Consider the following 13,253-nt stretch of genomic DNA (forward strand, 5'->3'; position numbering starts at 1 on the left):
TCTTTAACTATTGAATATCTTTTTATTTTTGATATTGAAGGGTTGATATCCTCCTGCTTTACATAGGGTGACCAGATAATCCATGTCCGGGAGGACACTCTGGTTTGTGAAACCCGAAGTAGCTCAGTGTCCTCCCTGCCATGGATTATTTGGTCACCCTTGCTTTACAGTTATAAAATATCATTCACATCTGTCCGCGCAGCTGTGTTGAATCTCCAAATATAGCATTGGTCGTGCTGCTGGGTGCTGCCTAGTTTTGTAGATACCGGCTGTGGAAATGTTGGCGTTTCCCGAATACAATGGCAGGGCTCTCAAGTTTTGAAGACAGGCAAGAGTGACATTCCACTAACCAGACCCCCCCGCCCCATCCTGTCCCGTCCATGTGACAAAGGGGGCACAGGTTGGATGGGCCGCAGGAATGGGGGTGTTTCATTAATAATTTTATTATTAGTGTTGTTGTTGATGTTATTAATAGCTCAGACTTGTGGAAGAAAAGATTTGATACATGGCACTGACAGTTTCATCAAATGCAAAGTATTTATTCAATTTCTCTCTGTCTGATAATGTGTGTGTGTGTGTGTGTGTGTGTGTGAGAGAGAGAGAGAGAGAGAGAGAAATTCCAGGATACCTTTTCATTGGTTGTTGTGTTGCATTTTACCCAGATACAATACTGCTATTTTCTGATTGGCTATTGTGTAGACCCTTTCTTTTTTTTGATTGGCTGGTAAGTGACAGGCTGTAGGACTCAAGCGGAGACGCGCTTGTTTCATAGTGAAGCGCTACTGTTCCGCGGTCTGACAAAAATTCTGCGCTGCGGCATATTATCCTATAATTTTTCCACGTGAGAAATACAATGTGTGGCGGGAGTGCGTGACAAAAGACTGAAAAGAGTGACTGTTACGCTCAATGCGTAACACTTGAGAGCCCTGCTAGGGGACTGAATGAAATTCTTAATGTGGTGATTAAAGCGCCAAAAATGCATTACAAAAATTCAACAGCAACGTCTCTGTTACCAAGACTCATGAACCGGTTACTCCGGTAATTCACAGATTTTGTAGTAAACAGTTTAATATAGGAACTACTTTTGTTCCCTACCAAACGTTACACAATAATGGTATCACTGCGACGAAGATGTCGCCTGGGCGCTCGTATCTCGTGCACATTTGTTTCGATTGATGTGTGGAATATGTACTTTAAAATCGCAGGTATAGGCTGTAGTAGTACATATACATATCGGAATTGGCACGGAAAGGCAGCATGTCACGACTGACCGAAAATTAAGACAGAACACTCAGTAGCAACATGCAATCAACATTACCCCGCACTAAGGGCAGATGGGCTTATAAAGTAAATAACAGGTGGGACCAATCAGAGTTGATAATTGTCTCTCGCCAACAGATGATTGGCTGAGTGAACTGTCAGTTAATTTATATGGCACATTGCATAATGTACAAAAGCACCCTGCACAGCCTTGCTCTCGTCAGTGATGGAGCTCAGCTGAAGAGAGTGATGTGAAGAAGGTACTTATTGGTGAATAAGATTGACAGGATCACGCAACTGAACACATTTCTTTCCTCGGCAGTCTTCATTTGATAACAAGGTAATATTTATATTCATTTTATTACATTTATAGTAAATATTATTTTTAAGTTTTTCATATACTGTATATATAATATATAAATTGATTAAACATTAAATTTGTTTTATACTCTATAACAAAATGTTTGTCACTTATATATTACATATTTGACATTGATGTAATTGATGTAATAGATACTTGATATGAAAACACATCTGCAGAAAGAATTGTTGCATTTTAAAATAAAAAGTTAACAAAGAAAGCAGTTATTAACATGGGTTTACAGCACCAATTTGTGTTAATGTGTGACAAGTAGGCAATGATAAAAAATAAAGAGCTTAGTAGAAAGAACATGTAAACTATTCTGCATACTGAAGTATGCAACGTAAACTATTTTGCATATTTTTCATATATATAAACATACTTTGTAAAGCTATATGTATTGAATGACGTTTTCAAATTCACAATTTACTGTCTTGGAGAAATGAATTACGCGACACTGAATGGCTAATTTGATCCAGGCCCTAACTCTTAGCAGGACAGCAATGACTGGCACCGTGTGGCACAAAGCCCTGTGGGAACTGACGGCCTTGTTGCTGTTAGCAGAATTCTCCAACTGTGAGTTCCCTGTTAAAACAGGTATGTGGAAATCTATAAACAGGGAATTTGTGGTTTCACAAATGCCATCCAACAAGTTGAACAGATAGTACAGATTTCCTCCATGCTACAGAAAAGCTATAGCATAGTGATATGTAAATTTATTTTGAAGACACACTCTTTACTGCTTGTAAATTTTTATCTATTGTAAATTGTTGGCTTCAACAGAGAATTTAACCCTAATAATAATGCCTTTTATTAGGAATGGGCTGAGAATGCACTATTTTTTGTAGCCCTTTTACTTTGACTAGTAACGATCTCCAATAGAAGACTTGCAGGAGTAACTGAGAAACAGTCACAGAATTTACGTAAGAGGAGGGAGGGCTTGCTATGAAGATCACTTACAGTGTTCATAATTTTATATGCTTTTCTTTGTAGCCTATCCTCCAACTGACTTGGAAATAATGGACCCTGGACGACTGGGTCAGCTTCACATTAACTGGACCGTGCCGGCAATCCTGCGCAATGTCACTGACTGCTTTGTTCGTTTTCAGCTTGAATACAACAATACCTATGAGAACAGGTCGCGGGTAAGGAGAGGGTGGTGCTCACCACACCAGAACTGTCACTTACTGATGATATTTATGATTATGATTTATGATTATGATCTAATGGCCAATGGCTTCTGTTTATGAAGTATCTAATGATGTTATGGTAGTCATTCAGAAGATGCTTTGACCCCAAAAGCAGCTCTGTTTTGCAGCATGTCCACATTCATAGATGGATCTATGAAATGTTGTTATTATTATTATTTAATTATTGTTATTATTGTGAGATGTGGCAGGTGGTTCAGAAGTCAGGCCAGTCATTTATCTGTGCATGTCAAAGCAAATACGGCTGTATCTTTCTTGCTTGTCCCTGTACCAGCAGATCCGTTCCTTAACCTGCTCAGAGCCAGTAATACAATTAGATTCAGAGTTGGTTTCAACCAACCAGTTTAGTACTCTGTGACTGCGACTCTTTGTGCTCAACTGGTTGGTTGAAACAAAATCTTGGTCTGGGCTTTTACTCTCTGGACCTGAATTACTCAACTCTGGTTAGATTCATCATTACCAAAAAAAGACTGTTTATAGACTGAATCCTTTCTGAGTCAGAATAATGTCTTTTCATTGAAAGATTGTCAGGATCAGAGAGAGGAGCTACAGTGCCCAGTTCGACCTGGAGAAGGATAATCATGTGAAGGTCCAGATTCTCGTTAGCGGGCCTTGCGTAAACAGCTCCATGGAGGTCCAAAGCCCCCCCGTTGAAGCTGTACTGAATGCCCAGCGAAAAGGTATGCCACTGACAATTTAGAGATTGGGAGGGAAAGTGACATTTCCCACTTGTGCAAATTCATAGCTCCTATTAGTCAGGCCTGTACAGTGCATACAGATGTAAAATCTTAAGGTGTAAAATTCTGGGAAATAATCAGTTGGTCTTTCATGATGTAACATGAACCACTGAGGTAAAGTGAGATAAGACAGAGTTAATAAATGTTTCCACTCCAACTAAAGCATGTACTTCTTGTAGTGCTGCCAGCTCTATCCTTGGCTAATTTCAATAACACAGGTGTTTGCAGAATCATTTTCAGTTGCAATGGAAATGTTTTCAATTGACATAACAAACAGCAATCACCACCACCATTACATGTTTGTAAATGATGACCAACATCTGTAGTTTCGGTTTAAGAGATCATGTCTTGTACACGTACATCCCACAGGAATCCCGGGCTCCAAGATAAATTACTCCAATTGTGTTTTCTACAACTGGGAATATATGGAGTGCATTTGGGATAAAGGAAAAGTACAACATCCAGATTACCAGTACCGCCTATACTACTGGTAGGGATGTTTTACATATCATAGATAAAGATAACATTTTTGCCTGGCAGTCACCTATTGCAGGCTCTTAAAAGATATACTTTTTGCTCCAGTGAAAAAAACAGCTTTGTAATGTAACATATTTATAAAAAGGCATAACACATTACAGTCATGTTTATTATGCATTATGACTGCCCTATGAACCTCTCATCTATAGAGCTTTATAATTCAGTACAAAGGATCCTTAATGCTTATACCGACCATTTTAATGCATTATAAAGGTATCTATAGTGCATTATAGATGAGAGCTTCACAAGACATCCATAATGCATAATACAGATGGCTATAATGTGTTGTGCCTTTTGATAAATATTCATAGCCATGTTTATAATGCTTTATGAATGCATTATTATTTGTTATTAATGTGTTTATATATTACTAAAAATGTGACATTAAGTAAAATGTTACTGAAAAAAGTATCAGCTAAATGTCAATGGACACTGAAACCAGAATTAAAAACTTAAATTGTTTTTGGTACTCTTTCATTTCAGTGTATTTGGTTTGTGTGATAAGATACATGTTTTGGTAATTTGTGTAAATTTTCTCACCCTTCTTTTTCAGGTAGCCTTTCTTACTTTGTTGCAAGTTTTCTCTCAATGGCGATTGACTGTCTCATTTTTGACACCCCAGGCATAAGGGAATGGAACAAGCTGAGGAGTGCCCTCAATATATTGCATCAGAGGGAAACAAGATTGGCTGCAGGTTCAACAGACGGTTCCTCATGGATTTCACAGAATTTAATATCTGTATAAATGGTTCTACAGAAGGGCATCCTCTGCAGCCGGCCTATTTTACGAAGCAGATACAGAATCTTGGTAGGTCATTGATAGACTCAGGACTAACCCACAGCAGAAATGGATTCAGTGCCTGGTCATAACCTCGCCCTCCTCTGTGTGTGTCCAGTGAAGCCAAGTGCTATTACAACTCTATCTTTGGAGTCATTGTCCAATGGACAGCTCAGTTTGAAGTGGTCACCATCTGTTGGGAGGATCCCGCATCAATGTTTGGAATTTGAGGTGGAATCTGGTCCAGTGGGAGATGGAGAACTGATGGTAAAGCGCTACCTTCATGTCGATCTCTCACTTAAAGGATTTCGTTCCTCTTACGTTCATACTTACCTTCCATTAGTCAAATTAAGTAGTACCTTCTAAACTTGCAACCTAAAATTTCCTGGTTGAAGTTCCTGTGATCTTCCTGTTGTATCCTTGGAATAGATCTGATCTGCCATTTGTACCATCCACAGCAGAAGTACATCACTAGAGAGTCATCCATTCTCATCTCCAGACTGCATGGACATATGCGCGTCTGCCTAAGAGTCAGATGCAGGGTGAACCATTTTTGTGCTGACTCACACTTCTGGAGCGACTGGAGCTCTTCACTTTGTTTACCAGGTATAACCTCTCAGTTATCATTAGATACATCAGCAGTTTCCTACCCTCAGTTCATAGAAAATTATGTGTGACATAATATCTAATCTTGTGAACATCAATTAACTTGATATAATTTTAGAACAATTTGCAATTCTTTTGTCGGCACGTACAATGTATAGACTGGAAGGTCAACTGCTTCCAAAGGGGGGCATGAGAGAAAATGTTTAAGAACCACTGGTTGCAGTGGATTCATGTAATACTGAAGAACTCTGATTTTCCAGGGAAGGTTTACTCTGTAATATCTCAGAGTACCTGAGTCACCACTGTGCTGGGAATTTTGATATCTACCATACCTTCACCTGCGGTGGCATGATCTTGGTTGATGATAACATAGATAAACGAGGGGGATTTTATACTTTGCAAAAATACAGGAAATGGGTGGCGATCCTGGGCTCTGATGTTTGTCTTTCCTGTTACTCAGCTGAGCCCAGATTGCCCTACATCCTGGAAAGTGGCTCTAGTGATGGCCTAGAGTCTGATGGAGTCACAGACTTGATGCAGGTATCAGGGCTGGCATCAGGACAATCTACAGCTTACTAAAGGTGAGAAAGAAAATATAAAGCAAATACTTCTAACTTGTCCTTCACAGGTCTTAAAAGAGAAACTTGTTTATGTACGTATATAGTACTAAAGCATTGCTTAGCTATATTTGAGTATTACATTATATCTTTTTTGGCCATATATCCGTGGATGACATTCTCCCAGATTAGTGTTTCAAAGGAAATGGATGGATGGATCATGGATGATTGATGTGGCATCTGAGGGCTTTATAACACTAATCAGGACTGAGATGGGTTGACACACACAGATATTAATTGTTATGAAAGTTGCAGAAGTGATGTGCCCTAACTTTGCATTTCATAGCATCTTTTTAATTAGTACTGTCTGGATATCATTTTATCCCTTTGGTATTACAAATTTGTATTTTAAAAAATTGAGGGGTGATGCTGCTGTAATGGGAGAGGGGCAAATGCTGCCCCCCAGGCCTACAGTGGATATAAAAAACCCACACATTCCTGTTAAAATGCAAGGTTTTTCTGATGTAAAAAAATGAGAAACAGATTTGTTTTTCAATTGAATTGCACAGGTTATAGGTCACATTAAAGGTGGGAAACGTTTTGAAATGATTTATCGTGGTCTCATTTGTTTTACACCACAAAAACCTGGCATTTTAACAGGGGTGTGAACACTTTTTATATCCACAATGCACAGGCAAAAACAATACTGTTTGTGGCACACAATGTTTTTTTATTTTACGTGTGCCAGGCTTTAAATTAAACACTCACACAACACTTTAAATGTATTTTTTATGGTGCATCTTTTTGACACTGGGGGTGGGAACGTCATTGACAGCTTTCCTGACATTTAATTTAAGTACAACAGCAGAAAATAGACTTGGATCATCATTCTATAGTGAAAGATACACATTCCTTATTAAGAGTGACAAATAACCTGAAATATTCACTTAGTGATGGACTATGCAATCTACCAGCAGAGGGTCAGTCTCGGAGAAACTTGGACAGTGTGTATATCTCAATATTTGAATTCGGGGCAATGAACTACCAAAGAGTTTCAAAATAACATTTGTGAAATGGAACTGTAGTATAATCTTGATGTTATGAATGCTAAGGTAATGCTGTGTAGCAATCTGAGCAGTAATGTTCATCAATAACAAACTGGGAAATTCCAAGTACAGAATGCGAAATCTGCTCAACGTAACTATCTGTAGCTCCAGATTCATTAAAAAGTCACATCTCTCTTGAGAATATGGAATTGTTACTTCATGTATCAAAATATAAGATTAGATCATAAAAATTAGCACATGGCTTCTAACTGATAGCACTGACAATCAGTGTGCATGCTCCATGAACAATGATTACTGAAATTATGTAATTACAGATAACTTATTTTCATTCTGGTTATTTCCTTTTCATTTTTTCTCTCTAAGGCCAAGGCCAGAGAAGGTAATGAAGAAAAGAATGACTGAAGGAAGGAAGGAATTAATACCTCATGTGAAACATTCACTGTTTTTCACTGTTATTCACTATATATTTTTTCTTTTTACTTATGACACAAGGTGATGTTCTGAAACATTTTGAAAGACAGCAGCCATAAATAACAGCAGGTATGGGCTCTGGTGTGAAAAACACAAGTGCTGTAATTGACTAATTTGTTTTAGGAACATTATGCTCTACTTATAATAATAATAATAATAATTAATAATAATAATAATAATAATAATAATAATAATAATAATAATGACACATTATTGATCCCTGTGAGAAAATTCTCTTATCACGTACTGCACTTGCTTTCCATGATACCTATATATGTAGGGGAAAGCAAGCTTGGCAGTGAAGGGCAGGCACCTGCAACAGCGCCCATTATTATTATTTAAGTGGCTATGCCCATTCACTCTAACACTACTGATTTGGTAACAACTTAAATGGCCATAAGATTGACACATGAATCGGTGACAATAAAATAACCCCTTTCAGTTTCTGGAGTGACAAGAGGAAAAACAAGAGGGTATAAGATAATCATTTTGCTTATGTTGCTGAACATTTGAAAGGTTTGTTGACACTCAATTAATTCCCTACAGAGAGGAGATGTCTCTAAACTTATGTTTAATTAAGCTTGATAATGATAACTACATTACAATTATCCATCAACTGCATATCCTGGTCAGGATCACGTGGGGGCTGAAACCTATCCTAGGCAAAACTGGACACAGTGGTTCACAGGATCCAGCTGCACAGGATGTCGGTCCATTGAACATTATTCTTGCCTAAACAGTAATCTGTAACAATGAGAATACAGAATGAATTGTGGATGTTTTTGGCGGTAACGAAAGAGGTAACATGGCGCCATCTTGTGGAAGTACTAAATATGAACGATCCCAGACTGCTGGGGAGAATGATAATTGTGCCTTACTTGCCTACGTGGATATTTAATATACAAGACTGGGTGAAATTTTATCTAATGTTAATGAACAAATATTAGAAGGGTGCCTCAGTTCTCACATAGGTAAACTTCTTCCAAACCCACATGTCTCATCTGAACTGATGGGTTTAATCAGCGCTAGCAGTAGTGTGAGTTGACGTTGCTTGTTCTTTTCTAGATAAAGTGGATACCGCTTATAGTGATCCGGTTATAGTGATCAACTACTTAAATGGCTCAAAAAGCTTGGGACAGAATCATTCCTTTACGAATACTGGTTAAGTAATTCGCTTAAAGTAATGTAGTCCGCTTACATTGTTCATTTTTGGTCTTTTCATACATAACATATGGGGGAAAAAAATAATTACGATAATTCTTCCTCTTTTCTTTTACTTGCCTACTTAGCCTTGCCTTAACCTGTCTCCTTTTGGCTAGCTACCCGAGGCAAATGCTGTGTGCATAGAAAACATGACTGGAAAAAGAAAGTCATTTTCTCTCAGTTACGAATATAAACTCATCAAAGCTTATGATAAACTCACGAAAAATGAGCCACTGAGATGCAGCAGTGAAACTACAATTAGCTATAATTTATGTACAATATTGTACTGCATTATAGCATATTTGAATTACACATAGTTCAGTAATTTAACTAGTACAGTACTGTAATTTTAAAAACATTTGAAACAGCTGTACTGTGCTGTCCGTTTTATTACCTTATATTCATGTAATAAATATACAAATGCAATTAGATGGTAATCTGCCTGAGACATAAGGGGAAAATTCTTATAATGATCATTCACATATAGTGATCAACATCACCCAGAGAGACGTGATCACTCTATGCGGTTTCCACTGTATTGTATATCATATTCCATCTCACTCACTTAAGCTTGAGACCAGTAAAATTTGATGCACTTCACCTCTTTACATATGGCAGCTTTTTGTCGTAGGATCACTAACTTTGTACAAATTTTTCTGGAAGATGTCTGCTGTATTTCACGGTTCATGATATGACTGGGAAATGGTTGTGTTCTGTCCGACAGTCAAAAGTTTGTTTCAATGCAGGATTTTGAATATCAATTTCCTTTTAGGATCAGTGATGTAGAATATTATATTTATTTTGCAATAAATCATATTTTATGCTTTAAAACCCATCAGTGCTTGTTTTGAGCTCAAGAATATGCAGTAAATCAGAGAATTAAAACTTGCATTTCTTAACAAGATGCTGACTATCATACAATGTTATTTATGAAATACTTTGGACAGATTTATTGAAAGCCACCTGAAAAATTCGCCTTATTGATTTTATCCAATATCTTGTTATATATCACCTTGTTGCAAATTTGACAATACTACTCACACGCACAGCTAGTGGCTTAATAATAATGGAAATGCTATAGAGGAAAATGGCATTAAAATGTTGTCGAATAGTTTGATGGATTAACATAGACCTGGGAGGAAATCAGAAAAAAAATAAAACGTTAACATACAGTTGTCCTCAGTTCGGCATGCAATGGCTACGGGCACCGTACTGTTTATAGAATTAAATGATAGTTTATTATTTGTGTAGAACTAGATGAAAACGTTCATGTAGCAAGCAATATTTTCTGAAATATCTTTCGGTACGAATGCATATTTTGAATGCACTACGTGTTACTTCCTTCATACGCCGAAAAGAGTACTTTACTGATAAGTTGTTATGCATGCATACATACATATTCCCAGTACATTCAATACAGGCACACTGTAAAGCGGCACCCCCCTGTGTTGAGAGCTGTAAATTGTACTCCATGCCGGGGCGGAGTTAAAGCAGCAACCATAGCCCGACGCGTACATGAAGTGTACCTCCATTATACGAAACGACACTGACACTTACCGAAAAAAATCGTAACGCGTTTCGTCAAACCTTCATAATTATAGATTTTGCGTTTTCGTATTATTATTATTATTATTAGCGTTGCTGGGAGTTAAACTTAAAGGCAAAAAGACATCGTAGAACTAGCTGTCTTAGCAGGTGAACTTAAATAATAGATTCGCATGGGCTTGTGATGTTTCTAGCGCCATGCACGGGGATCAGAAATAAGAAGGTGACCGAGGAGGGAGCATGGGCCGAGCTGAGCTTTCGGTAATCCCGCACGGCTCCGGTATAAATCAGTCTAGGGGAACCGGCCATTGGAGATGAGGCTGGGTGAAAGGCGGGGTTAATGCGCTCAATGGAGGCTGTTGATTCTCAGTAGGTGCTGGGCGATGCACCGACGGACACACGGCGAGTGCATGGAGGCTCGGTAGTGGGTATAAATATTAAAAGCCAGGGAAAGGAGGGGCCAGCAGTCATCCGTTTGCAGTTTGCGAGATGTCGACCGATTTTGCAACAGAGCCGAGAGCCCGGGAAATCGGGATAGGGGTGGTTTGCCAGTATAATTCAGTTGATCTCTGACTAATGTGAAATTAAAAGTGAAATACTTCTTTTTTTTGGCGAGAAATCCCTCGCACGCAATCGGAGGCAAAGGTGCCTCTCTATGGAATAGGAAATGAGACAAGTTCACGGCGCTCTCTACAAAATATGCGAAAACTATTACAAGTTGGGATCTTTAACCGCGTTTTTGTGCATCGGTGTGGCGCTAGCTAAAGTGTTGTAGTTCGAAGATTTAAAGATATTAATTTCAGACATATTTCCGGAATCTAGCTAAATTTGCTCTTTTATGATTAGCTCGCATATCGTTTTATTTTTTCTTTTTCACAAGCGTGTTAAAAACTGTAGTTTAATTTAGCCTATGTAGACAGTATCAGAATTTGAGGTTAAAATTCGCGAGGGATGCGCACGGAAAGCAGCAGCGCTGTGCCGGCTGCGGACGGCGGCGCAGACGCGCTCGGACGCGGGGACGCGGAGTCCAATGGTCAAGCGGAGCCGCGGAGGTGCGAGAGACCGCCTGGGGCGGGGGATCAATCGGCCGCCTCCGAAATGGACCCGTCCACACAGGAGCCGGCCAGTATGTCGGGGAAGCGAGATGAATATAAGGGGGGAACGGGTAAAAGTAAAGAAGACCACAACGTGCACCTCATCGAGGCGGGATGCGTGGACGAAACTCCGGCGTGTTCAGACTCCGGCACCCATGAAGCAGAGCCTGGGGACGCCGGAGCCGGATTCGCTCCGCCCGAGGGTGGCTTCGGCTGGCTTGTGGTCTTCGCGGCAACCTGGTGCAACGGCTCGATCTTCGGGATCCAGAACTCCTTCGGTATCCTGCACATGATGCTGGCGAAGGACCACGGAAGCGCGAGTGACGACGCTTCCCAGTTTAGAGTGGGTGAGTGCGGTGACACCTGTTGATGCTGCCGGCGGCGACGCGACAGGCTGCGGGTGATCAGGAGCCGCGCGATACCGGCCTGATCCTTCCCACCGCGCGCATACAAGTGCCGCGCAATATGTTCATCAGTGTGTCTCCGTACGTCCAATGCATTCAATAAAACTCCAATATTGTAATATCTGTGTTGATAAACAAAGGGAAAAAGAAGATATTAGACCCAAATACCAGATGAACAACGCACTGATTACATATAATGCGTATTGTGTTAGACAGTGATGAATTTCTTTCAGTACACCTCATGAGCGTCTTAGAGTATTATTATAGGGCCCCCGTTACATATAAATGATTCCCTGAATGTCTAACCATGCATGCTCTCCTCCTTTAACGCTTGTTGTCGCGGTTACGTACGTATTTCTTTCTCTCTTCTCAAACCCACTGCTTCTGTTTTTCCATATATATAAAATATGGAAAAACCATATATATATATAGGACTACATGATAGAATTAATAGTCTGATTCATTCCAGCTGCACCCCTCCCGCAGTTTCCTAGAAATGATGCATTTAATGCTGAGAACTTGTATGGGGACCCGAACTGTCCCAATTTTGTATTATACACCCAGAGACACCTGCTGTAAGCGTGAGTTTGCATCGTGTGAGTTTTGCGTTGGTTGACTAGTTTATGTTTTTATTTCTTTCCCGCTGTCACGGCTATAACGTCCGTGGCAGTTTTCTGTAAATGCTGCGGCCGCTGGAATGAGCCGCCGTGCTTAGACTAACAATGCCCGCTTTGTTTTTCTAATACAAGGTAAAGACTGACGTTGCAGGATTTAAAGTTGCATAGCAGCTAGTACCCTGTCATCTGCCTTCTGAATGTCACCCATTCACGGATAGTGCACTTTGAGGGAACTTATTCTGTCTAAAATCTGCACTTGATTGCATTTATGTTGCGATATGTAGTTATGGCCATTATCTTCCCATCATTCTTTGTGTAACTAATTCTGCACTGCACTTGGCTCTGATAAGACGCTCAAGACATCAGCTCTGGTGTTAATTTGTCATTTACATACTTTTCATTCCTCAATAAAATCAGGACGACAAATGCCTGGAGGGGATTCTGGCACCATGTTCAGTCGTTGTGAACATTGGCTGTAACTGAGTTCCGTGGTATTATATTGGACGGAGGATTTTAACTTAAGCTGAACGGCGCACACCTTAAAACAGTTATGCTTGCTCATCATTTTCGACTCATTTAATGCGGCTGTTCAGTGGCTTTTCAGTGGGTCATCAAAGGAACCAGAGATGTGTGTTATTTACGATGTTTATCCCCGTAACCAAACCCTTGGAGGTTAATCTCCGAAAATGCATTCGCGCTTCTGTTGTTATGTACGCTATATTGGTACTTGTCAAACTTGTCTGCTAATCGGGACTTCAAAAACAAAACTATAATATCATTAGTGAGATTTAGTTTCTTTAGCAGCAGGT

The 13,253-nt window shown here is 39.6% G+C and overlaps 2 protein-coding genes across 7 annotated transcripts in view; both read left to right on the forward strand.

Annotated features, from left to right (window-relative positions):
* Nucleotides 1-377: 377 nt before the first annotated feature.
* Nucleotides 378-9,686, forward strand: LOC125750540 (interleukin-13 receptor subunit alpha-2-like). 5 transcript variants are annotated; one of them, XM_049028484.1, is made up of 10 exons: nt 383-1,600; nt 2,115-2,218; nt 2,615-2,766; nt 3,353-3,509; nt 3,936-4,056; nt 4,726-4,910; nt 4,999-5,147; nt 5,342-5,486; nt 5,947-6,067; nt 7,474-9,686. In XM_049028484.1, the coding sequence occupies exons 2-9, from the start codon at nt 2,125-2,127 to the stop codon at nt 6,063-6,065; spliced, it is 1,122 nt and encodes a 373-aa protein (XP_048884441.1). In that variant the 5' UTR covers nt 383-1,600; nt 2,115-2,124; the 3' UTR covers nt 6,066-6,067; nt 7,474-9,686. The 5 variants fall into 5 exon arrangements, with proteins under 5 accessions (XP_048884442.1, XP_048884441.1, XP_048884440.1 ...); XM_049028483.1 differs by having other exon boundaries at nt 385-1,600; nt 2,101-2,218; nt 5,339-5,486; XM_049028481.1 differs by having other exon boundaries at nt 386-1,600; nt 5,339-5,486.
* Nucleotides 9,687-10,298: 612 nt separating this feature from the next.
* The window catches only part of slc16a2 (solute carrier family 16 member 2), a 34,661-nt gene continuing 31,706 nt past the window's right edge, over nt 10,299-13,253 (forward strand). Inside the window, exon 1 of one of the 2 annotated variants that reach the window (XM_049028304.1) lies at nt 10,299-11,770. In XM_049028304.1, coding sequence (XP_048884261.1) covers nt 11,281-11,770 — 490 coding nt within the window. In that variant the 5' untranslated portion in view covers nt 10,299-11,280. The remainder of the gene's footprint in view (nt 11,771-13,253) is intronic. The other variant, XM_049028303.1, reaches the window with a different exon arrangement.

This window comes from Brienomyrus brachyistius, chromosome 10, assembly GCF_023856365.1.
Source record: "Brienomyrus brachyistius isolate T26 chromosome 10, BBRACH_0.4, whole genome shotgun sequence".
Lineage (NCBI taxonomy): Eukaryota > Metazoa > Chordata > Actinopteri > Osteoglossiformes > Mormyridae > Brienomyrus > Brienomyrus brachyistius.

What these genes read in the sequence shown, in the direction of transcription:
- LOC125750540 (XM_049028483.1), top strand. Translation starts at nt 2,125, where the DNA reads ATGACTGGCACCGTGTGGCACAAAGCCCTGTGGGAACTGACGGCCTTG. An exon ending in TGAGTTCCCTGTTAAAACAG is followed by an intron (nt 2,219 to 2,614) that starts GTATGTGGAAAT and finishes TTTTCTTTGTAG; the next exon opens with CCTATCCTCCAACTGACTTG. An exon ending in CCTATGAGAACAGGTCGCGG is followed by an intron (nt 2,767 to 3,352) that starts GTAAGGAGAGGG and finishes TTTCATTGAAAG; the next exon opens with ATTGTCAGGATCAGAGAGAG.